Source organism: Tinamus guttatus, unplaced genomic scaffold (assembly GCF_059628265.1).
Source record: "Tinamus guttatus ecotype Peru unplaced genomic scaffold, ASM5962826v1 Tinamus_guttatus_pri_ptg000194l, whole genome shotgun sequence".
In the NCBI taxonomy this organism is placed as follows: domain Eukaryota; kingdom Metazoa; phylum Chordata; class Aves; order Tinamiformes; family Tinamidae; genus Tinamus; species Tinamus guttatus.
In genome coordinates, this window is record NW_028288728.1 from 702,801 (window position 1) to 724,681 (window position 21,881).

Sequence of the window (21,881 nt, forward strand, 5' to 3'; positions counted from 1 at the left end):
AGGGCTGGCTGCTCCCCTAGCAGCTGCGTGTGGCCCTGTGTCGGGGTCCGTGGGGCAGCCGGGGCTCTGAGGCTGCTCTTGGGGCAGGGCTGTGTCCCAGGGCTGCATGCAGGCCTTGGCATCCCCTTCTCTCTGTGCCCTTTTCCTGCCCACGGAGCTGTTGGTGCCCCAGGGAGCTGCCTCAGAGGGGCGGGTGTGTGTGGCCCTGAGCCTGTCCCTGCAGGCACAGAGAGTGACACAGCCCTTGCTGCAGGTGTGTGCACAAATGCACCTGTGTGCGTGTGCTTGCATGCTCCTCAGGGGCTGTGTGTGCACGTGCATGGGCCCTGAATGTCCACGGGTGTGTGCATGCTGCCCCTGTGGTGGCAGAGCGGCTGGGACATGCAGGGGCCTGGGTGGGAAGATGACACTTCACTGCCCTGGTGCAGAGCCCTGCCTGGGCAGGGGGCAGCAGGGACCCTCCTGGGCTCCTCTATCCCAGTAAAAGCTGGTAACACCGAAGGGGTTGAGTGCTGGGTGGCCCGGCTGTATTGGGCACAGTGCCACCGCTGCCAGGCTGCAGCCACTCAGACGGTGGGGGGGAAGACTGGGGACAGGGGAGGGGATGTGGCTGAGCTGGTGACCAGGGTACCCTGTTCTGCTGCTGTCTGGGGGGTGGGACACAGCTTTACCCCCCACCTCCTCCCAGAGCCCCCCTCATCTCTCCATTCCCCACTCCAGTTCCCCACCATTTCCCTGCCGCTGCCAGCAGCCCTTGTCCCCTGCCTCCCAGTTGTCCCCGCGCCCTGGCGGTGGCCGGTGCGCCTGGCCCAGCCCGCGGGGTCCCTCTCCTGGCGCCCGCTCGCACTGCGAGGTGGCAGGATGGGGACCGGGCTGCTACAGGGACCCCCTTCCGCAGGGACCGTGCAGGGGCTGAGCTGTCCTGGCCCCCGCGGCCCCGTTCCTGCTGGCCAGGATTGCACTGGCACGAGGGCTCTGGCACCAGCACAAGGGGTCTGGCACCAGCAGCTGCTCCAAGGCGCTGGACTGGGCTCAGGCAACCGGCAGAAGGGGAAGGGGATTGTCCTGTGCTGGCGTCCGCACAGCTTCGTGCTGGGGAAGGTCACTCAGGGCGGTCCTGGTGGCCTGTCCTGGTGTTGCGGTGCAGCAGGAGGGCGATCAGGCTCCAGGCCACGTGGCTGCGCTGAGCTGCATGGCCCCGCGGGAAGCAAGTGGCCTGCGGGGCCGGGGAGGCCGGGAGCCGGGGCCGTGCTCAGGGTGCTGGGGCTGTGCTTGGGGTGCCAGACCCCTCCTCCTGGCCCCAGCAGAGGCTCCGGCCATGCCTGGCTCACGGGAATTCCTCTCCGGTGGCTCCTTTGCACCAGCCGTGGTGAAGGCGGCACAGGGAGGGTGGCTCTGTGCGTGACGGCGGGTGCTTGCGCCCCACATCTCCTCTCCGACCCGCTGCCACGTGCCGGGACGCAGCCGTGCGGGGCTGTTCCGGGGATGCCCCAGCAGCATCCGTTCCCCAATGGCTGTGACCAGGACTTGACTCATCCCGGAAGGGATTAGGGACATGGGGAGTTGGGTGACGTTCTGGTCCAACCAGCCCGTCCACCAACACGATGGATGTCGCCGCCGGAGCAGGTCCCTGCTGCTCGCTGCCGCCAGTGCCACCGGGGGACATGGCCGAGGTGGCTGCCACCGGGGGCCCTGTGCGGTCTCCAGCCCAGGGTGCCCGGCACGGTGAGGCTTGGGAGCAGAGTGGGGTGCTGGCCAGGGCACCGAGGGGTGCTGGGGACCTAGAGTCTGGCTTGGGGACGCAGCAGGCACTGGGGGTCCCCATGGCTGTGTCTGACAGTGCTGATGTTGCCAGGTCCCCCTTTCGCGGCACCACACAGCTTCCCTAGGCTGTGATGCCACTGTCAAGGACACACATGGTGCCCGGCTGTGTCCCAAGGTGTTGGGATGGGACCAGGCCCTGGCACAGGGTCCTGGGGGCCATGGAGGGGTCATAGCGTGGGGTGCAGAACATGGTTCAGGCATCAGTGCTGCCACAAGGGTGGTCGGTGCCACGAGGGTGGTCAGTGCCACGTCGGCAGCTGGTGACACGTCAGCAGCTTGTGCCACGTTGGCAGCCCTGGCCATGTTGGTGGCCCTGGGCCATATTGATGGCCCTGGGCCATGTCGGCAGTCTGTGCCATGCCGGGGCCGGGCTGTGCCCATGTTGGGACCCTGGCTCCCATGGCTGTGTCCCCAGGGCACGATCATGCCCAGACACACGTCCCCCGTCACCTGGGATATGCAGCCCCAAAGCAGATGCTGGGGGCAGTGTCCGGAGCCGGGGGGCCGTGTGGGAGCCCCCGGGCGCTGCTCTCCCAGGCCGGCGCCGCTTCCCCCTCTGAGTCACGCGTTGGGCAAGCGCGGGCTTTCGGGCCCGGCACGTGCGGGAAGCGGCGGTGGCGGGACTGTCCCCGCGGCCGTCCTGGTGTCACCCGCTGCCGCCTGGCCTGCTATAAGTGACGATGTTGGGGGTGGCGCGGGGTGGTGCGAGAGCATCCCGGCCTCATCCCGCGCCTCGTCCTGCTCCCGGTCCCGCTCCGTGCGCCAGCCCCCAGGTGCTGCGGGGCCACCACCATGGCCTGCCTGTCCCTGCTGCTGCTGCTGGCCGCCAGCCCGGCGCTGGCCGCCACCAACGCTGGCATCAAGGGCAGGGTGACGCGCAGAGCCCTGGACTACGGTGAGTGTCGCACCCCTTCCCGGTGCCGCGGGTGCTCCCGGCGCCGCCGTCCCTGAGCCCCGCGTTGTGCCCAGGCCGCCAGCTGGGGCTGGACGCGCTGCAGTCGCTGCTGCACACGGAGCACGAGCTGAACCTGACGGGCTCCTACCACATGCCGCTCCTGGGCGAGCTGCGCTTCGCCGTGCCCCGGTGAGCCCCGCGCGCCCCGGCGTGTCCCCTGCATGTCCCCTGTGTGTCCCCCGCATGTCCCCTATGTGTCCCCCGCGTGCCCCCTGCGCGTTCCCCAGCGCATTCCTCGTGTGTCCCTTGTGCATCCCCTGTGTGTCCTCTATGTGGTGTCCCCCTACATATCCCCTGCACATCTCCTATGCGTCCCCCACGTCCCCTGCGTGTCCCCTGCACATCCCATGCGTGTCCCTCGCGTGTCCCCTTCGCGTCCCCACACCGGGGCCGCTGGCTCAGCCCGCACTGCCCGCAGGCTCCGCGTGCAGCGGCTGCAGCTCAACGACTCCTCCGTGGACTTCGCGGCGGCCGTGGGCGTGCGGCTGGCGCTGCGGCGCGCAGAGCTCCAGCTCCGCGCGGAGTGGGCGGCCCAGCTCTGGCCAGTGTGAGTCCCGCGCTGGGGGGGACACAGGACCCCCCCGGCCACCCCTGGCTCAGCCGCTCTCGCCCCGCAGCCGGGACGGGGGCACCGTGGATGTGCACGCGGGTGACGTGGCCGTGGCGGCCGTGCTGGGTGTGGGGGCCGGCGCTGGCGGCCGTCCCGCTGTCTGGATCGCCGACTGCCACTCCAGCATCGACCGCCTGCGCCTGGAGTTCCACCGCGGGCAGAGGTAACGCGCTGTCCCCGCGCGCGGGCACCCTCGGTGACACCCTCGGTGACACCGGGGCTCAGGGTGCTGTCCCCGCAGCTGGCTCTACAACCTGCTGGCGCCGGTGCTGCAAGGACCCCTGCGCCTGGAGCTCAACAAGCACGTGAGTGCCCAGCAGTGACGCGGGGCCCCTGTGTCCCCGCTGTGTCCCCACACGGTGCTCACTGACGCCTGCTCCCTGCTTGCAGCTTTGCCCCGAGCTGCAGCGCCACGTGCACAGGCTGCAGGACACCCTGGACGACATGAGAGGTGGGGAGCACGGGGACATGGGGATAGGGATGTTGCAGGGGACACAGGGGCCTTGGGACGGGGTTGGTGGCCCTGCTCACCCTGACCTGCGGGCTCGCAGTGACTGTCCAGCTTGACCCCTTCGCTGCCATCGACTACTCACTGCTGCAGGAGCCGGAGATCACGGCGGAGCACGGGGACCTCAGCATTAAGGTAGAGCCGTCCCTGCAGACACTGGCACCGGCCACAGGAACTGGGCTGGCCCCAGCACTGTGTCCATGCACCCGTGTATCCTTGCATCCCTGCATCCCTGCATCTGTGCATCCCTGCGTCCGTGCATCTACGCAGGGGGAGTTCTTCGGCGTGGGCCGGCGGCAGCAGAGCCCTTTCTTGGCAGCGCCGGTGCCGCTGCCGGTGGCGGAGGAGCCCATGCTGTTCCTGGGCGTCACCGAGTTCTTTGCCAACTCCGCGGCCTTCGTGTACTTCTCGGCTGGCGCCCTGCGCTGGACTGTCACCGGGGACATGGTAGGAGCTGGCGGGGGTCCCGGCGCGGGGGTCCCGCGGGGGTCTCGGCGCGGCTGCGGTGCCAAGGCCCCCGTGCTCCCCGGCCCCACGGCTCCGCTCCGTCTGCTTGCAGCTCCCGCGGCGCTTCCCGCTGCGCCTGAGCACCAAGAGCCTGGGGTTCTTCGCCCCACAGGTGAGCAGGGCCCGCGGGATGGGAGCGGGGGATGCTGGAGGGATGGGCTGTGGGCTGCTCGGGATGCATGGTGGGGAGGGCAGCTCCATCGGGAGGCAGGGGAATGCCGTGTGGGTAGGATGGGATGGATGCAGGCCAGTCAGGATGCAGGGGGATGCAGTGTGGGCCGGTTGGGATGCACTGCAGGCCAGTTGGATTGCAGGTTGGGATGCAGCACAGGCAGGATGGGATGGGTGCAGGATGGTCGGGGTGCAGCGGGGATACAGAGTGGGCCGGTCGGGACACCATGTGGGCTCTTCCAGGTGCAGGGGGATGCAGAGCGGGCAGGTTGGGATGGATACAGACTGGGCAGGATGCAGGGGGGTGCAGAGCGCACTGGTCGGGATGCAGTGCAGACCAGTCGGATGCAGCCCCAACCTTGCGGGTCACGATGGTGCCATTGGGGGCTGCCTGGGAACACGGCCGGTCCCTGCAGCAGCTCCATCCCAGCGCGGCCTTGTCCCTGCAGCTGCAGGAGCTCTACCCGGAGCAGCCCATGGAGCTGCGGCTCTGGGCCCGCCAGCAGCCCCTGCTCTCCTGCCGCCCCGATGGGCTGCGCCTGGCCCTGCACGGCATCGCGGAGACCTTCGTGCTGCTTCCCAATGGCACCCGTGTGCCCGCCTTCCTGCTGCACCTCGTGAGTGCCGGGGATCAGGCAGGGGCTGGCCCTGCCCCTGCTCTTGCCTGCACAATGCTGGGCGATACCAGGGCGATGCTGGGCAAGTCTGCACGATGCTGGGGCAATGCAGGGCCAGGCTGGAGATGATGCTGGGTAATGCTGGGTGATAGTGGGGCGATGCTGGGTGATGTTGAGTGATGCTGGGCCAGATTGAAGGCACTGCTGGGTGACGCTGAACCAGGCTGGGTGCCATGCTGGGTGACACTGATGGTGACACTGGGCCAGGCTGCGGGCTGCTGCGTTGCAGATGCTGCTCCTCTCTCCTCACCACCCCCTCTTGCTGCAGGATGCCAACGTGACGGGGAAGCCGGTCCTCACCACGAGCAGGATCGGGGCCTCCGTGAGCCTGCAGGGGTGAGCGCCCCACTGCCTGCCCCAGATCCCCTGGAACTGCCCCCCATCTCGACCTCCGCCACCTCCCTGCTCCGACCCCTCCAGTTCCTGTCTGTGCCCTGCGGCCCCTGCCTGCCCTGCTCAGGGCAGCAGGACCCTGCCCCAAACTCCATCCCTGGGAGCATCCCATGCCTATCCCCATGCCCGTCCTCGTGCCATCCCTGACCTCGCTCTTTCCCTCCAGCCTCAACTTGGAGCAGGGGGAGTCGCACGTGGGGCCGCTGGAGGTGAGTGGGGGGCAGCCGGCTCCGATGTGGATGTTGCCCTGTGCCATGCTGGGCTCACAAGGTCCCTGCTGGGCTCATGGGATCCCAACTGGGCTCACGGGGTCCCCATTGGGCTCACGGGTTCCCGCTGGGCTCACAGTTCCCCGCGTCCCACAGGTGAAGAACCTGCAGAACCTGCTGAACTTCGGGCTGCGGCTCCTGGGGCTGCCCCTGCTGAACCGTGAGTGCCGCCCGCCCGGCCCCGCCGCCCCGGGCGCCCGCTGCCCCCTGACACCTCCGCTCTCCTCGCAGGGAGGCTCCGGGCCGGCTTCCCGCTGCCCGGTATGCGCCACCTCCGCCTGCTGCAGCCCCGCGTCACCCTGCGGGAGGTGGGTACCGTGTCCCGCAGCCCCCCCTCCTACAACCTGCACCCACAGCAGGGACCCCATGGCCCACACCCTGCACCCTGTCCCATACCCTGCACCCTGTCCCACACCCTGCTCCATGCCCTGCACCCTGTCCCACGTCCTGCACCCATGGCCTGCACCCTGTCCCATGCCCTGCACCCCATACCTTGTCCCACACCCTGCACCCTGCTCCATGCCCTGCACCCTGTCCCATGCCCTGCACCCCACACCCCGCACCTTGTCCCACACCCTGCACCCTGTCCCACGTCCTGCACCCTGTCCCATGTCCTGCACCCCACGTCCCACACCCTGCTGCCCATGTCCCCCCTCTGCAGCCGTGTCCCGCACCCCGCGTCCCGCTCACCCCGCTCTCCCGCAGGGCTTCGCGCTCATCGCCACAGACCTGCAGTACGAGCCCTGAGACGGGGCGGGGGGGGCCGAGGAGCCGTCCCCGGGGCTGTGTCACCATCCTGGAGCCCCCCCGCCAGCCCCATGTCCCCGGAGGAGCCAGGGGCTTTGGCAGCGCCGGTGCCCGCGCAGCCCTGGCCTCCCCTGCACCGGCGCAGCCGGATGCGCCGCGGAGCCCGGATGCCTTTGGCACCCTCTGCGCTGCAGCAGAGCCCCCCCCCGGCCCAGGCTGCAGCCTGCGGCCCATGTGGGGCAGAGGGGGGGGTCCGTGCCCCAGCGCAGGCTGCGGCGCTGCAGCCCCTGGCGCCCCGCGGCGGTGGCGGCCCCGCTGCAGCGGCTGCAGCTGCGCGGCTGCCCAGGCGAGGGTGCTGCCGCCCGCGGCTCCTGCAGCAGCCGCGCGGGGACCGGCCGCAGCGTCCCTGCAGCGACGGGGACACCGCTCCGCATGGGCTGCGCGGGGCAGGGGCTGCTTGTGCTGCAGCGTCCGGCACCACGAGCCCCGCCGTCCTCCCGCACCGCGTCCCCGTCCCCCTTCTCGGCCTTCCCGGCCCCGCTTCCCGCTCCAGCACCCAAGGATCCCCCGTCCCCGCAAGAAACACAGCAGCCGGCAGCTCCAATGACAGGGTTTATTAGTGGCCTCACCTCCACCTGCAAACCGAAGCAGCCGGCGCTCGCGGGGAGCGGGGCCGGCGCCGCCCGCGCGCCCAGCACGGCACCACACATAAATACAGACAGACGGATAACAAAAATAGCATTAGAGTATTCACAAATGAATAAAAACTACTCGGATATTTACAGCAAGAGCGCGGGCCCCGCGCGGCGCCCGGCCCCCTGGCACATCCCGGGCCCCTGGCACTGCCCTCGTGCCCCCCTCTCCGTCCCCCTGCTTGCGGGAAGCGCTCGGGACGCTGCCACCGGGGCGCCCTCCCCTTGCTGTCACCTTGCGGGTGACACTGGCCGGGCTGCGCGGCCCTGGCACAAAGCTGAGGGCACGCGGAGGCGCCGCGCGCGGTCCCGCTGCGCTCTACATTCAGCGGGAGGACGAGGAGGAGGGTGATCCCTTCTGCCAGGCCTGACGCTCGAGGATGGGCACAAGGAGGTGACCCGGAGCTGGGGACGGGGACTTCCCCCTCCGGCCCCGCCAGCTCCCGCCGGGCAGAGCGGAGCGGTGGGAGCAGCGCAGGGCTGAGCCCTCCCGGCCCGGCCCTCGCTCTGGCTAAGGGAGCTTGTATTAGTGAGACACCTACACACACGCACGCACTCACACATGCAAAAATAAGTCTATTTATTCTTCCCAAAGTGACTGAGAGGACCCTGCGGGGCCGGGGTGCCCTGGAGGCAGCGCTGCCCCGCGGGGACCTCCGCGGTGCTGGTAGCTGCATCCGTCTCAGCGCCTTTAATACACAACGGGGGGTTAAATCAGAGGGGCTGGGGGCAGGCGGGAGCCGGCGCGGCGCCGGCGCGCGGCGGCTGCGGCCGCGCTCACTTGCGGCTCAGCAGGGAGCCCAGCAGCAGCACGCCGGCCACGGTGGCCCCGGTCAGGAGCCATTTGTTGAAGCTCTCCTGGCCCTTCCTCATCTCGGCAGCAGCATCATTCCCGTAGAGGTCCACGAACCGCTCCTGCGGGAAGAGAGGGGAGCGTGAGCGGGACCCGGCTGCGGGGACGGTCATGGGGGGTGGCACAGGAGGGCTCTGCGAGGAGGGCGCGCGGGCAGGGCGGCCGCGGCACCGCGTGCGCCGGCCTCGCTAAAATCAGCACCCGAGCGCGCCAGCGTCGGGAGCCTCCCCAATTCCCGCCTCAGCCGGCAGGAATGCGGTCACTCCGGAGCCGCCGGCTGTGCTGACCTCCCAGCCCGTCCCGGATGGCGAAACCCCGCGGGCTTGGGCCGTCCCCCGGCCGGAGCGGGTTCCTTCTGCTGCCGGGGGCTCCACAGAAACCCCACGGGTCTGCGGGAACCACTTCATTAAAAGGCTGCCGAACATTTGTGTGCGGCTCTGCCCGAATTCCCGGGCCCTGGTTGTCCATCCCGGACCATCGCGAGGTTAAGGGCTCCTGCCCAGGGCCTGGGCGCTGTGGAGGGAGGATCCAGTTGCAGGGCCGGGCAGGGAGCGCTCCCAAAGCCCCGTGTCCCGGCGGGACGCGGGATGCAGAGCCGAGCGCAGCGGGCACAGAGCCAGCCCGGCCCCAGCCCTTCCCGGGAACGCTCCTGCGCCGCGGCCCGGTGGGGAACCCTATGGCACCTCCTTCCCACGGGATGGCTGCTCCGTGCACATTCCCGTGCAGGCTCCGCTTTCCCGGGAAGCCGGCTGTGCTGTAGCCAGAGCCCCTCTTCCCGGCAAGGCCCCATTCCCTGGTAACCGGCTGCGGTTCCAGTAACGGGGCCGCTCTGGGCCCACAGAGATAAGGGCAGCCAAGGCCGCGCGGGGTCCCTGGCCGCCGCCTGCGTTGTCACCCCGCGTTGTCACCCCACAGTGCACATGAGCAGCCCCGCACGAGCCCATCCCCACTGCTGCTCCCAAGTGCCAGCTCCGGCATCTCCCGACTTCCCTCCACCCCCTGGCAAAGGCCACCCTGCTGCAAGGGGACACCGGGGGGACAGGGCTCCGCTGGGGACCGGCTCATCCCCATCGCGGCCTGGCTCCAGGTCCTGCTCCGGAGCACGACGCGTGTCCCGGTTATTCCTGCCGGCTCCCAGGGGCTGCGCGGGAGGGACAGCCGGTCCCGCATCACGGCCAGCGCTGGCTGGGCGCTCCGAGCGGCCCCTCCGGCTCCAGCGCGTCCCTGCTGTCACCCCCACCTAGGACATGGCCATGCTGCCGCAGCCAATGCTGGCACTGTGCAGAGGGGACAGCATCCCTGGAGAGGGGACAGCATCCCGTTTAAAAGGCCCTGATGGCAGCCCTTTGGGCACAAAGGAGGTGCCTTCCAGCTGGCGGCTCAGTCCCTGTCCCGGGAAGAAGGTCGAGGAGGCAGCGTGGAGCAAGGGATTCACTGCAGGAGATGGCGGGAAGCGCATTCCAAGGCCAAGGAGGGGGCACTGCTGATTGCATCCTGGGAAGCCTTGCTGTGGATACGCGGGGACAAGCAGCAGACAGTGACGGAGCGCAGTGAGCGGCCAGGGAGGACAGTGGCCGCGGGACAACTGGGACACGCGGAGACAGAGCGGCAGCGCTGGCCCGTCCCGAGCGCCGCTTCCTGCAGGATCCTCCGTGCCCAAACACCCCTCTCCATCCCCGGACCGCAGGGGCTCCCCAGGGCTCAGGAAGGGCAGCGGAGCCGCGGGGTCCCCGTGCAGCCTCCTCCAGGGCTCGTGTCCCGGGGCACTTCCCAGAAGCAGCTCCGGGGCCCTCAGTTCTGAGAAAAGGAAGCGTTTGCAGAGTGAGAGATAAATGGTCCGGGGCAACGCGGGAGCTATCGGGGGCTCCAGGCGGAGCAGAGCGCGGTAGGAGGGGACACAGCCCCCTGCTTCCCGCTCGGACACGGCGCTCCGGCAGCCGCTCCCTTCCTTGGAGCACCCAGGGCTGCGGAGCCGGGAGCACAGCCCTGTCCCCTGGGAACAGCGGAGGGGATGGGAAACGAGGCCGGAGCCTCCTCGGGCTGTGCCGGAGCGGGCGGGAAGCCGGGAGCGCTGCGTTCCCAGCCGCCCCACGCGCTGCACCTGAAGGGCAGCGCCGCGAGCACCGAGGCCGGCCGCGCGGCCCCGCGCCGGGAGCTCAGGCTTGTCCAGACACGTCCGGATATTTCTGGCCTCCCCCAGTCACCTTTATCTCAGAGGAAATAGTTGGAATTCCTGAGTTGCGCAGGAGGAGGAGGACGCTGGTAGCAACAGCACGTTACTGTCTCAATCGCCCTCTTTGTGCGGCCGGGACGGCCTGTTCCAGCGCGGCCTCCGGCAGCCGTCACATCCCCTTCCCGCCCCGGGACGCGCGCGGCCGAGCGGAGGATGCTGCGGTGCCGCCGGGGGAAGCAGCCGGCGGTTGTGCCCAGAGGAAAGGCAATCCCGGCTTTCACTTCTGCTCCGGTGCTGCCCGGGCGGGACGGAGCATCCGGAGCCCAGGCTCCCACTGCACGAACCCCATTGCCACCGGAGCAGGGGCAGGAATGTTCTGCAGCAGGGAGAGCCTCTGGCCTGTACCCGGCGCCCAGAGGCTCTCGAGGCTCCTAATGCAATTCCAGGGTGCAAACTGGCTTATTCCAGCCTGCTGGAAAGGCGGCTGCCTCCGCGGGGCCTGGGCGCTGCTCAGCGCTGCTCCGTGGCAGCGCAGCACCACGAAACAAGACTGTGCCTGGCCAAAAGAGCCCTCCCCTGCAGGTGGGAGACCAGATTTACCAGACGCGGGTTTAGCCGGGACCGTGTCCACATCCTGCCCTGAAAGCAGCAAGGGGAAGACGGAGGTTTCAGCCCGCGTGGGGATCCCAGCAGCGCTGGTTTCATTCAGCAGCCGAGCGGCACCGCGGCCGCGGCGGCGCAGTCGCTGCATCCTGCCGAGGGCGAGCGAGGCAGAGCAGGTTCCGCTTTCGGGACGAGCCGCTCCGCTCCGGCAGGGAGCAGGGCAGGTGGAGGACGCAGACGCGCGCGGTCCATCCCCATGTGCCCCGCGCCGGGGCACGGGGCAAGGACCAAGCTGGCTGCAGGGGAAGGCAGGAGCTGGGGCGCCCAGGGCTTCCCTGGGGTCACTCGGACGCCAGCCCGGAGCTCTGGACCCGCCAAGAGCAGAGCTGGGCTCTGAGTGGCCTGATAGCGGGAGCCCCGCGCAGCGCGGCCGGCCCAGACAGCCCCGAGACCCGGGAACCCTGGGGCACGCGACCAAACCCCGCTGCTCGCCAGGGCCTCCTATGGAGCGAGCCAGCACTATTCCCAGATGGATCAAGGGAGGTGCAAAGAGCAGCGCCCAGGTCAGCAGCAGGACGCGCAGCGCGGGGCTCCCCACGCGCACACGTGTCACCAGGAGGCTGCGCCTGTCCCCGTCGCACCGTGGCACCAATGCAGCTGGCGGCGCCGGGCCGGGGCACGAGCGGGGCTGGCTGAGGAGCCGCCAGCGGCAGCTCTGCGCTGTGGGATGGCGGCGCGGCAGCCCCTTCGGCACGCGCCAGCCTGCACGCCACGCGGCTCCGCAAGGCTGCAAGCAGGAGCGGTGCCCAGGGCTGCGTCAGGCTCCTGCAAACAGGGAGCTGCAGCTCCCCGCGCGCTCCGCGGGCACAGGCACCTCCCGCAGGGCCACAGCAGTGACGTGCGAGCGGGGGGGCACTGGGACCGGGAGGCCAGCGTGGCCCTGCACGGGCCGAGGGAACCGCTGCCCAAGGCCGCTCCGGCCTGGCTGCCCCCACGGGGCGGCTGCGCTTGGATGTGGAGCTGGAGACGGGCTGGCTCCTCGGTGACACTGGGGACAGGCTGGCTCGTTAGTGACGGGCTGGCTGGTTGGGGACGGGCTGGCTCGCAGGTGCCAGCGCTGCGGGGACCCAGCTCTAACTGTTATGCAAATAGCGGCTCCAGGGAGGCAGCTGGCTCATCTCCATGACAAAGGGCGACCCGGAGGGCTCTGGGCAGGGGACAGGAACGTGCGGCTCGTGCGCGCTAGGGCGCTCACTGAGGGTCAATAAGTGCCGCCGTCCTCCCTATGACTGTCCCTTGCGAGCAGGACGTGCAGGACGCGCCGTCACCGGCACCTTCCAGCCACAGCGCCTGTCACGCTGGTGTCATCAGCAGCTCCGGGGAGCCCAGAGCGAGCTGAACACAGGGAAGCGGCACCCAGGACAGCTGTAACCCTCGTCCCTGTCCCGGGGGCAGCCCGAGGCTGGAGAGGAGGGAATTTCTCCGTTCCAGGAATCTGCTGAAACATTAATGTGCATTAAAGCAAGAAGAGGGAGTGACTAATCTCCTTGCAGGTGACTTTCATCAGAGAGTGCCCCAGAGCCGGGTGGTCGGAGGGCTCCCCAGGGCGCCAAGGCCTGGGGCGGGCTGGGGGGCACCCGGCTGAGCCGCGTCCGCTCGCATCAGCGCCCGCTGGGAGCGTGGCTGTTTCCAAAGGGCATTGAATGGACCAGGCCCAGGGAAGACGCTCTCTCCGCTGCCGCTGCCCAGCAGACAGATGGTGTCTGAGCCCCCGGCGGCGGCTCCCGACGGATTTCGCCGTTATCCGGAGCGCGACGCGGCCGCTTTGGCGAGCGCTCGGGACGCTGCGGCTCAACCTGCACCTTGATGCGCTCTCCCTGACCCGAGGGCTCCTGTGCAATCAGGCCCTTGTGCAACTCGGAGAGCCGTGCCAAGGCCAGTGGTGCTCGCACGCATGGAGGGCACTTCCCTCTCCGGGATGCAGCCGGGCACCACTCCAGGCACCCACACGCGCCAGCCGCAGCGCGAGCTGCAGCCCCCCTTCCCGGCATGCAGCTCTTCCCAAGGACGCTGCGTGCTCGGACATCCCCATTCTGCCTCCCCGGAGTGGGGACCCTGGGCCGGGCACACGGGGTCTCCTGCCTGGGAGCCACCTGCGCTCCCACATCCCTGAGGGACTCCAGCCACATCCTGCCTCTTCCCACTTGGGCCCCAGGCCCTCACAAGGCGCCTCCAGCCCTCCCAGGCCTCGTGAATGGAAAAGGGGAAAGGGCGGAGGCGGAGGAAGAGGGGTCGTTTTCGCTTCCTATTAGCGTATATGAAATGTCAAGGATTCAGCCCGTGGAGTCGCTTTTAGCAAGATCCTTGCTGGGAGTTGTGCAGCAGGGAGCACACAGGGAGGTGTGCGCATTCGCACGGGAAGGATCCTGGAAGCGACCCGAGCAGCTCGGCCAGGCGGGCGAAGGACACGAACGCTCTGCGCACGCACAGCCCTGCGCTCGCCGACGGGCAGCAACGTCCCCTTTTCCTAATGCACAAGTTACAGGTCACCCTGCAACACCCAGGGCACCCCCAGCTTCCCCGCCGGCCCCGCATGGGCCTCACGTTACACATCCGCGCGCTCACGTCACTGCTGCCACCAGCCTGTCCTCTTGCATCACAGCGCGCGGGATCCCAGGCCGCTCGGAGCACGGCGGTGACGGAGCGCTCGGGGCTGCGCAGGCGGCAGCAGGAGCGTCCGGAAGCAGCGACGCGCAGACCCGGGCCCCGCCGCGCACCCAGCAGGGCCGGCACGAGCTGCCCGCACACACAGCCCGGCCTGCGGCGCGGAGAGCCCGACCTGGCGGCAGGGCTCCTTTCTGGAGAGGGCCTGGCCTTTCCAGAGGGCTCCTACCCGGAGGGCTCCTTGCTGGGAAGCTCCTTTCCACAGTCTTGGCCTTCCCTTTCCTCCACGCTGCTCCCGGAGCAGCTGCCGGGTCAGTGGTGCCACTGGCCCCTTCCAGCAGCTCCTTTGCCGCACGGCTCCACTTGCAGCACCTGCTCTCAGCCCCAGGAGCACCTGGCTGGCACGGGACAGGGCCACGCTCCTCGTTCCCGCTCCCACAGGGACACCTGCGTAACCCGGGACCACGGCTGCTGCGGGAAGGGGGAGCCCCCGGGGCTGCTCCCATGGGAGGCTCTGCATCTCCAGAGCGGGATGCGGGTACCAGGAGGGAGCTGCTGATGGCTCTGCCAAAGGCAGGGCCCCGTGTGCAGACCCGGCTGGAACACAAGCTCGGCTGGAAGGAGATGAAGCTGCAAATTCCAGCAGCTCGTGTCGAGGGACGGGGCCAGAGCCCTGGCACGGCCCTCTGCCCAGCAGCGTTCGCGGCCCTTCCTCATCCTGCCCACGCAGGGGCCAACAGGGACGAACCAGCGCCCAGGCTCCCGCGTGCCGAACAGCGGCTCGCTCCGAGCCCGCTCATCCCGTCCGCAGCGCAGCGCTCCCACAGCCCCGCGGCGAGGAACGCGCTGGGGAGCGCTCGGCTGCGCCGCTCCTGCCTCTGTGCCCGCGGCACCGGCGCAGAGACAGCGGCGGCTGGCGCAGGGCTGCGCACGTGGCCGGCACACGGGCAGCCGCGGCTGCCTGCCCGGCCCCGCTGCCTTTTGGGGTTTTTTTCCCCTTCTTTCTAACTAAATTAAACATGAGGATAAAATAACCAAATACCTAAAAATAAGAAATAAAGCGAGCGCTTCTGCAGCGCAACTAGGTCACGGCTGGCTGGCACGTGAGCGCACAGCGCCCGCGCCGCTGCCTCCGCGGAGGCCCCCGGGAGCCGCAGCTGCTCCGCGGCCCCGGCCGCAGCCACCTGCCAACGGCCCCGCGCCCGGAGTGGCGCCTCCTTCCCACCTGGGGGCTGGCACCCGAGCAAAACACCAGGGCCACCAGCAGAGCCCACAGGTCCCCCCGGCTGGGAGGCCCCGGGGCCACTGCAGAGAGAGGGACTTGGCGCCTGGGGTGTCCCCAGGAGGCTCCGCAGCATCACGGGGGAGGCTGGGGCCTCCCTTGTTGCCGCCGCTCCCAGCGCTGCCCTGACAGCCTTGGGAGCAACATCGGGACCAGCCCGGGGAGGGAGGCGGCTGCTTTCCTGGCGCTCCGAGATGCCGGAGCCCTGAATCACACGGGAGGCTCCTGCCAAGCCGGGTGCTCTCAGCACTGGGGCGAGGAGCAGCCACTGGGAACCCTTGTGCCGGGAGCAGCAGGGCTGCCCCGTGGCTGTCCCCTTCCTGCAGCTCCTCCCGGGAACACTCCAGCTTCTCCCTGAGCAGGGAAACTGCTCCAAGGGCATACACTGGGATACGGGATTGAGCAGCACCACGTGTGGAAGGGCAGCGGGGAAAACAGCGGGACCAAAGAGGATTGGAAGCAACAGGCTGAAGCCTAAGACTCCGAAAAGGCGATTTTCCATCTTTCACTTTCTAGCAGCAGGAATGCGGCGGTGGGGCCGGGCGGGAAGCGCCGCGGAAGTCATTCCAATGGCATTTCCTGGAGCGCACAGCCCAGAAGCCGCCCGGCTCGCAGGCGGCCAGAAAGCTGCGCACAGAGCGGGGACCTCGCGGGTGCCCTTGGTGGCAGCGCAGGCTCCAGGAGCCGCGCCGGGATCCCCACGGAGAGGCCAATTGCGGCAGCAGCTTCCGCAGCCAGGGAAACCTTCCATGCTCCAAGGGGACGCAAGGGACACGGCTGGCAGGGAGAAGAATCGTTTGTCAACATGTGGCGGTGACAATGGGGACACGGCCTCAGCTGCAAGGGACGCGCAGCACAAACCCACTGGGGAGGCCGGAGCAGAAGGCGCTGGCTCCGATGAGCCCTGCAGCCACCAGCAGGGCCTCACCTCGGGGATGTGCGGAGCATCCTTAGTCCTCCCCGCGCGCAGGGGTCCATGTCACGTGCCGGCCGAAACCCCAAACCGCAGCCTCTGCTCTAGGGGGGACATAAGAGCGCCCAGACACCCCGGAAACCCAGGGTGCCAACAGGGCAAGCACGGGGACCACCAGTTCCCCAGGGGCAGCTCCTTCCCCCAGCACGGCAGGACCCGGACAACACGGAGCCGGTGCCGGAGCCTCTCGTTGTCCCCAAGCGCGGCAGCACGATCCAAACCCGCTCTAATCTCACACTGCCCAGGACGCTCCAGCCAGCAAGACCCGCGGTTCCCAGGGCAGCAGAAGCTCTAGATAACACAGCGGCTGCAAGGGCAGGATTGCCCGGGACACCCGGACCAGGGGATTTGGGCCTCTCCCTCTGCACAAGGGCTGAGGTGCTGGCGAGAGGCTGCCCTTAAGGGCAGTGTTAGAGTCCAAGCTGCAGCACGCCCCGCACTGCAAAGGGCCGCGCAGGGAGCGGCGCAGCCTCCCAGACTCCGGAATGCACAGCGAGGAGGAGCGGCCGCAGGTGGAGGCGCAAGGGCAGGGAGCGCTCGGGAAGGGCCAGGAACCGACTCCAGCCCTGAGCCCAGCACCGGCCGGGGGCTGGAGCCACAACGGAGGATGAAATCTCAGCCACACGCCTGTCATATGACACGGTCTGAATCATTTCCTATCATTCAAGAAAGCAAGCAAAAAAGCTCGAAAAGGAGTTTGCTATATTTACATCCTGGAGGGTTTTCCCCAAGCAGAACCACGAGCCTCCGTCCCCCTGCAGAGCGACGCAACACGCGGAGCCCAGCACCAACATGGGGCCCCCCTGCCTCTCTGCCCAGGTGGTCGGGATTGAGGAGCTCCAGGCGAGGGCAGAGAGGCTGCCCCGGTGCCATGCAGGGCCGGCCACAATGCCAGTCCCTGTCACACACCCTGCAAGAGAAAACTTTCCCCTCTGCATGGGTGTTTGCAAGGCGCAGGCAGAGCACATCTCCCTTGTGCTTCTCCTGCTCCATTCCCTGTCACCACCTCGGTTTTCTGCAGTTCCTTTGCTTGCTGCCAGGTTCGCTCTTTAAGGTTTACAGCTGGTGGAATTTGGTCCTGGTCAAAGTAGCTCCTGCGCGAAAACCATCCTCCTCGGTTTGGATGGCTCGCACGGGCCAAGGTTGGGTATTAAATCCCTGCCTCGGGTTTTTGTTTGCTTGTTTTCCCAGCAGCAGGTTGGGGAAAGGAAACGCAGGCACGGCCACTAAACAGGAGACGGGTCCACACTGGTAGCAGGATTTACCATTTTCCCTCAAGAAAGTGGTTCTCAGGAACACTGCTAGAGCACAGACCGCTCTCCTTCCTGCCGGCCACCGGCCCTTCGCCCACGGGGACCGCAGCGGAGCCGTCGTCAGCCCGGATCTCGCGGCGGCCCCGTGCTCCTGTCCCCGTGGAGAGGCTGCCGGGAGCGGGCACTGCGGGAGCCGCATCCCTGCCAGTTGCAATGCCGGCTCCACGGGGACGGGCGGCGCGGGAGCCCTCGCTAGGGCCAAACGGCACTGCAGGGAGCAACAGGGGACCCTTCTTCAAAGCAGAAATAAACGGCACCAGGGCAAGACTCTTCGGCTGCAGCAGGAGCCTCGCTGCTACGGAGCGTCCCGCGAAGGCAGCACGCGCGAGGCACCCGAGAGCACCCCGGGCCAGCCCTTTGCCAAGCCCGGCACAGGCGCCCTGCAAAGAGGGACAAAACTCAAGTCCACTTCAAGCTGCAGCCGAGGCGTCGCAGAAGCAGCAGCGCAAGCGGTGGCGGCCCCGCTCCTCATCCCGCCCTGGCGCATCCCGGGCCTCCCTGCGGCTGCCGGCACGGCCGCGTTGAAGCCTCATCCAAGGTTACAGGCACAGAGCAAGGGCGAGAAATGGGGCTAAGGGGGATCTTCAAAGCACGGGCTGGGGGTGGGTTGGATAACGAGCAGTCCTGAGCCTTCGGCAATCTGCTGAGCAAATATTTGCTCCAAACAATGAATTTAGAGACAGACAGACACAAAAAATGAAGAGCCTTAACTGCAATAGCTGGCTGGGGGTGGGGAACGGGGGAGGCGACACTTCGTTCCCCACGAGCAGGGACCAGTGATTTTCCACCAGTGATTTAATCTAAATCCCCCAGAGAGTTCATTTACAAAAAATCAGATTGCATTATCGCCTGGGTCTCCAGGATACAACCCGACCCGTCACTAACAGCAACAGCCACACCAGCACGGAAGCCTCAATTTGATCACTCAATTCCAAGACTAATCTGTGGTTTAAAAGCCCAAGCTGGAGGGGGAAGAGCTCAGCGCTGGGCCGGGTTATCTGTTGGATGAGAGCGCTAATGGGCCGGAGCTGCCTGTTGAAGCCAGGTTATTAACCGAAACCCAGCGGCTCCCAGGAGCCGCCCCACCCAGGCAGTGCCCCGGGCAGCCACATTCCAGGGATTCCTGCGCCCTGGGTGCACCCGCTCCCTCTCCCTGGGTGCATCAGCTCCCTCTCCCTGGGTGCACCCGCTCCAGAGCCCTGGGGAGGCAAACCAGGCCCCAGCAGCACAGAGGGCTCCAAGGGGCTCCTCTAGCAGGGGGTGGGCAGCCCAAAGCCACGCTCAGGGGCTCCCGTGTCCCCCTCGCACACATGGGACACGACGGATCGCTGTGGGCTGCCCCGCTGACCGCGGCGCAGAGACCCGGGCTCACCAACGTGCACAGAAAGCCGTTCCCCTCCATTTAAACGCTAATAATTGACACCGTGAAGTCCTTCCAGTGGGCACTAGCAAAGGTTACACCAGCAGGGAATCACCGAGATCCAGACGCAGGAGCAAACCAGACATCTGCAGGCCATCTACCTCCCACTGGCAGTGTCCCACGCCGCGCTGCACGGCCAGAGCCGGCATTTCAGGAATGCTTCCTGCAGAAATGCTTATTCATGTTAACGCGTAACCACGGGAAGCGGCCTCGGCCCTGCTGCTCCGGGATAGCGCTCCACGCCAGCCCGGAGCTTGCTGCGGATGGAGCAGCTCTGCACAGCGGCAGCCGCACACCCGAGCTCCGGCCTGCGACGGGGCGGCCCCAGGAGCCCCCACGAACGCTCCCGTTGCCAGCGTGCGCAGCGGGAGGCAACTGCGGAATGGAGAAGTAGCTGTTACCCCACAGACCGCAGGGCTGACCCTTCCGCAGGCGCTGCGCTCACGGGAGGGAAGCTCTGGTGCCTGCTGTTAAATGGCACCAGGAACATGACTAAGAGCAAGGGCTCCCTTTGAAAGGCAAGCTGGATTCCCAAAGGCTCCTGGAAAACTGCCTTTTATGTAACATCCAAGGAGAAGGCAAAGAGAGAGGGAGGAAGGAGGACAAAGTAGGCGTTTTTGTTTCATTGCAGTGGACTGACTCTCTCATAGCACAGCATTAAGAGCGCAAGGCCACAGCAGTTTACCCCGTGCTAGCACACACAGGGCACCGAGCTGCCACCTGCTTCAGCGTGACCAGTGGCACCGACGCTCTCCAACGAGCGGGACACAGGGAACCACCCCCGGGAGAAGAGCTCTTACCCATCCGCCGTTCTCTTGGATCCAGGGGTCTAGATGGTCGGTCAAGTACGTGGTCATCCACGCTACAATGCGTCCCACCAATACCCGCATCTCCTTGTCGACGCTCTCCACGCACAGCGCCCCGCCGAAGGAGAAGAAAGCCACGATGCGACCCCAGTTGACGCCGTCGCGGAACAGTTCGTTCACCACCTGCTCGAAGCTCTGGTAGGCCGTGCCGGGGGTGATGTGCAGCTGCGAGGTGAGGTCGCTGAACGCCCGCCGGTACCTCAGCTCAAACTCGTCGCCCGCCTCTTTCAGCGCCTGCCTCACGTCAGCGGCTGGGACAACCCCATGCGCTTCGGGGCTGCTCCGGTGCAGAGCGGCTCCGTTCACTATGTGGCTGCCAGGGGGGTGCCAGGACGGGCTCCCGTTGAGGACACCGTCCATCTCGGGCTCTCCTGCAAAGTCAGTCCTGTTCTCATCCTCTTCCTGCAGCTGGCTCCAGCTGTACCCCTTCTGCGAGAGCTTGTAGGAAACAAAGTCAATCACTAATTCCCGGTTGCTGTTGGACATTTTTCACACTAGGGAAACTCTCAATGAGTCCATGGTCCAGAGCACAAGCAGATCAACACACGTAGCAGGGCCTGACTCCTCTCTTCTTCAGGACTGATGAAAGCATTTGACCTCTGTGCAGACAAACGCCAAAGAAAAACAGGGAGGCAAGGAAGCGGTTAACCCTCCAGCTTTGAAATGCATTCAGGCCATTAGCACCAATAGCTTATCATTAAGCTGAGATCAGGAGGCAGCCACAGCCGGATCCAGCGAGCTGAGAGCCAACCCCCCTCCTGGGGGAGGCAGCCAAAGGCACCAAGGACCCCCGGCTCGGCTCGGGGCCGGCTCCCCCATCCCCTCTCCGGGCAGGGCCTGGAGCGCAGGGAGGCAGCCCCGGTGCCGCCCAGCCCGTTAAAGGGCCCGGCCAGCCCGCGTTGCCCAACAGCAGCGGCTAGGACTGGTTCTGTGTCGCACGGGGCACTGCCCGTGCCCGGGCATCGCGGCTCCCGGGGGTGCAGCTGCCACCACTGCCACACGGCCCTGCTGTCTCCCAAACAGCCAGAAACGGCCCCCTGCTTTTCCTGAAATCCCAGCGGGAATAGCCTTGCTCTCCCTCAGGCAAAATAGGAGAAGGGAAACAAAAAAGAAAAAACGGATTCAAAATATCCTACAGGAGGAGAAGCCCATGAAGCCCATGCAGGAATTCTGCCACTGAAGGAACACACGCGGTTACAAGTCAGTGCCACCTTTACAGTCTTCAGCATAGCCCTAAAACACTGCATCATGAAAAGCTGGGACAGAAACAACCCCAAAGGGAGTCTCCTAAATATAGCAGCCTGCTAGCTCCTGTGCTCACATGGAACCACCACTGCCTCTAGCATAAAAGGATTTTACAGTGTGATTTGTCAGAAGTCTCCCCATAATGCTAATAAAATGCTGCAGCTCCCACTGAGCTAAGCCCCCTCCCCAAGGAAGGGGACAGGCGTTTTTGCCACTGACACAACCTACATCCGCCTCAAGGCTCTTCACCCTGTGCATTTTTCCAGCACTCGTTTTTATTGAGGATGGCTTCTCCCGGCTCCGCTGCTGCTCTGTGCTAGGCCTGCGAGGGGAGGCAGAACGAGGCTGCTTCCCTTTAATCTTCCTTTCCACGGGGATCTAGAACAATAGGCAGGATGCACTGGTCCCCCAGCAGGATGTGGGCTGAGGGGGGAGCGTGGCTGCGTTTTGGTACTCACCCCCGTGAGGAAACTGTGCAGAAAGCTCCAGCCTGGGAAATCTTGGCTCCTTGGCCTGCTGGACCAGCTGCATTTGAAAGTTTGGATTAAAGTAATTTGACACTGGAAGAAGGCAACTCCCCAGCCCTCCCACACCGCTTCCCATCCCGCCCCTGCCTCTCCCTGCAGGGACCAGAGGCTTCCAGGAGCTTCTCAGGGCCACAGCCGAGACCTTTTGCTCTTCCAAGATTCCCCTGAGCGTTGTCACCCACAGCAGCACGGGGAGGAGCGGCAGAGGAGCAAGGCTTAGCCTGCGTCCTCAGAGTATCCCGGCGAGGAAGGAGCCAGGAGCTGCTGCTCCCTCTGAAGCGGGAGCGTCCCAAGCTCTGCTGGCCTCGCCCGTTGCACAATTTATTTTTCTTTTGCTCAAACCCGGCCTCCTGAGTCAGCGCCGCCTAAGAGGAAAGACCAGCTCAGGGGCGAGGGCTGCCGAGCAGCTCCGGTCTCGCGGCCCGGGAACGCCCGCGTTATTCACCGGGGAGGGCCCGGCACCGCGGCGGCCACGTACCTGCGGCGGCCCCGGCGGCTCTCGCGAGCGGGCGGGGAAACGGGCACGAGGTGCAGGAGCCGCCGCGGGTTCCCCGGCGCCGGCTTAACGGGGCCCCCGCCTCCAGGTGGGCCCGGGCCGAACAAAAGGCA

The 21,881-nt window shown here is 66.9% G+C and overlaps 2 protein-coding genes across 2 annotated transcripts; one reads left to right on the plus strand and one right to left on the minus strand.

The window, feature by feature from the left end:
• The first annotated feature begins 2,616 nt into the window (after positions 1-2,616).
• LOC104574214 (bactericidal permeability-increasing protein-like) lies at positions 2,617-6,661 on the plus strand. Its single transcript, XM_088523645.1, has 15 exons — positions 2,617-2,719; positions 2,794-2,908; positions 3,198-3,326; positions 3,397-3,552; positions 3,631-3,694; positions 3,780-3,840; positions 3,941-4,032; positions 4,168-4,344; positions 4,457-4,516; positions 5,025-5,192; positions 5,521-5,588; positions 5,812-5,854; positions 6,011-6,074; positions 6,146-6,222; positions 6,620-6,661. The coding sequence occupies exons 1-15, from the start codon at positions 2,617-2,619 to the stop codon at positions 6,659-6,661; spliced, it is 1,419 nt and encodes a 472-aa protein (XP_088379771.1).
• Positions 6,662-8,079: 1,418 nt separating this feature from the next.
• Positions 8,080-20,133, minus strand: BCL2L1 (BCL2 like 1). Its single transcript, XM_088523566.1, has 2 exons — positions 19,435-20,133; positions 8,080-8,268 (listed from the first exon to the last, which is right to left on the minus strand). Exons 1-2 carry the CDS (start codon positions 19,984-19,986, stop codon positions 8,131-8,133), a joined length of 690 nt encoding a protein of 229 aa, XP_088379692.1. The 5' UTR covers positions 19,987-20,133; the 3' UTR covers positions 8,080-8,130.
• Positions 20,134-21,881: the final 1,748 nt, after the last annotated feature.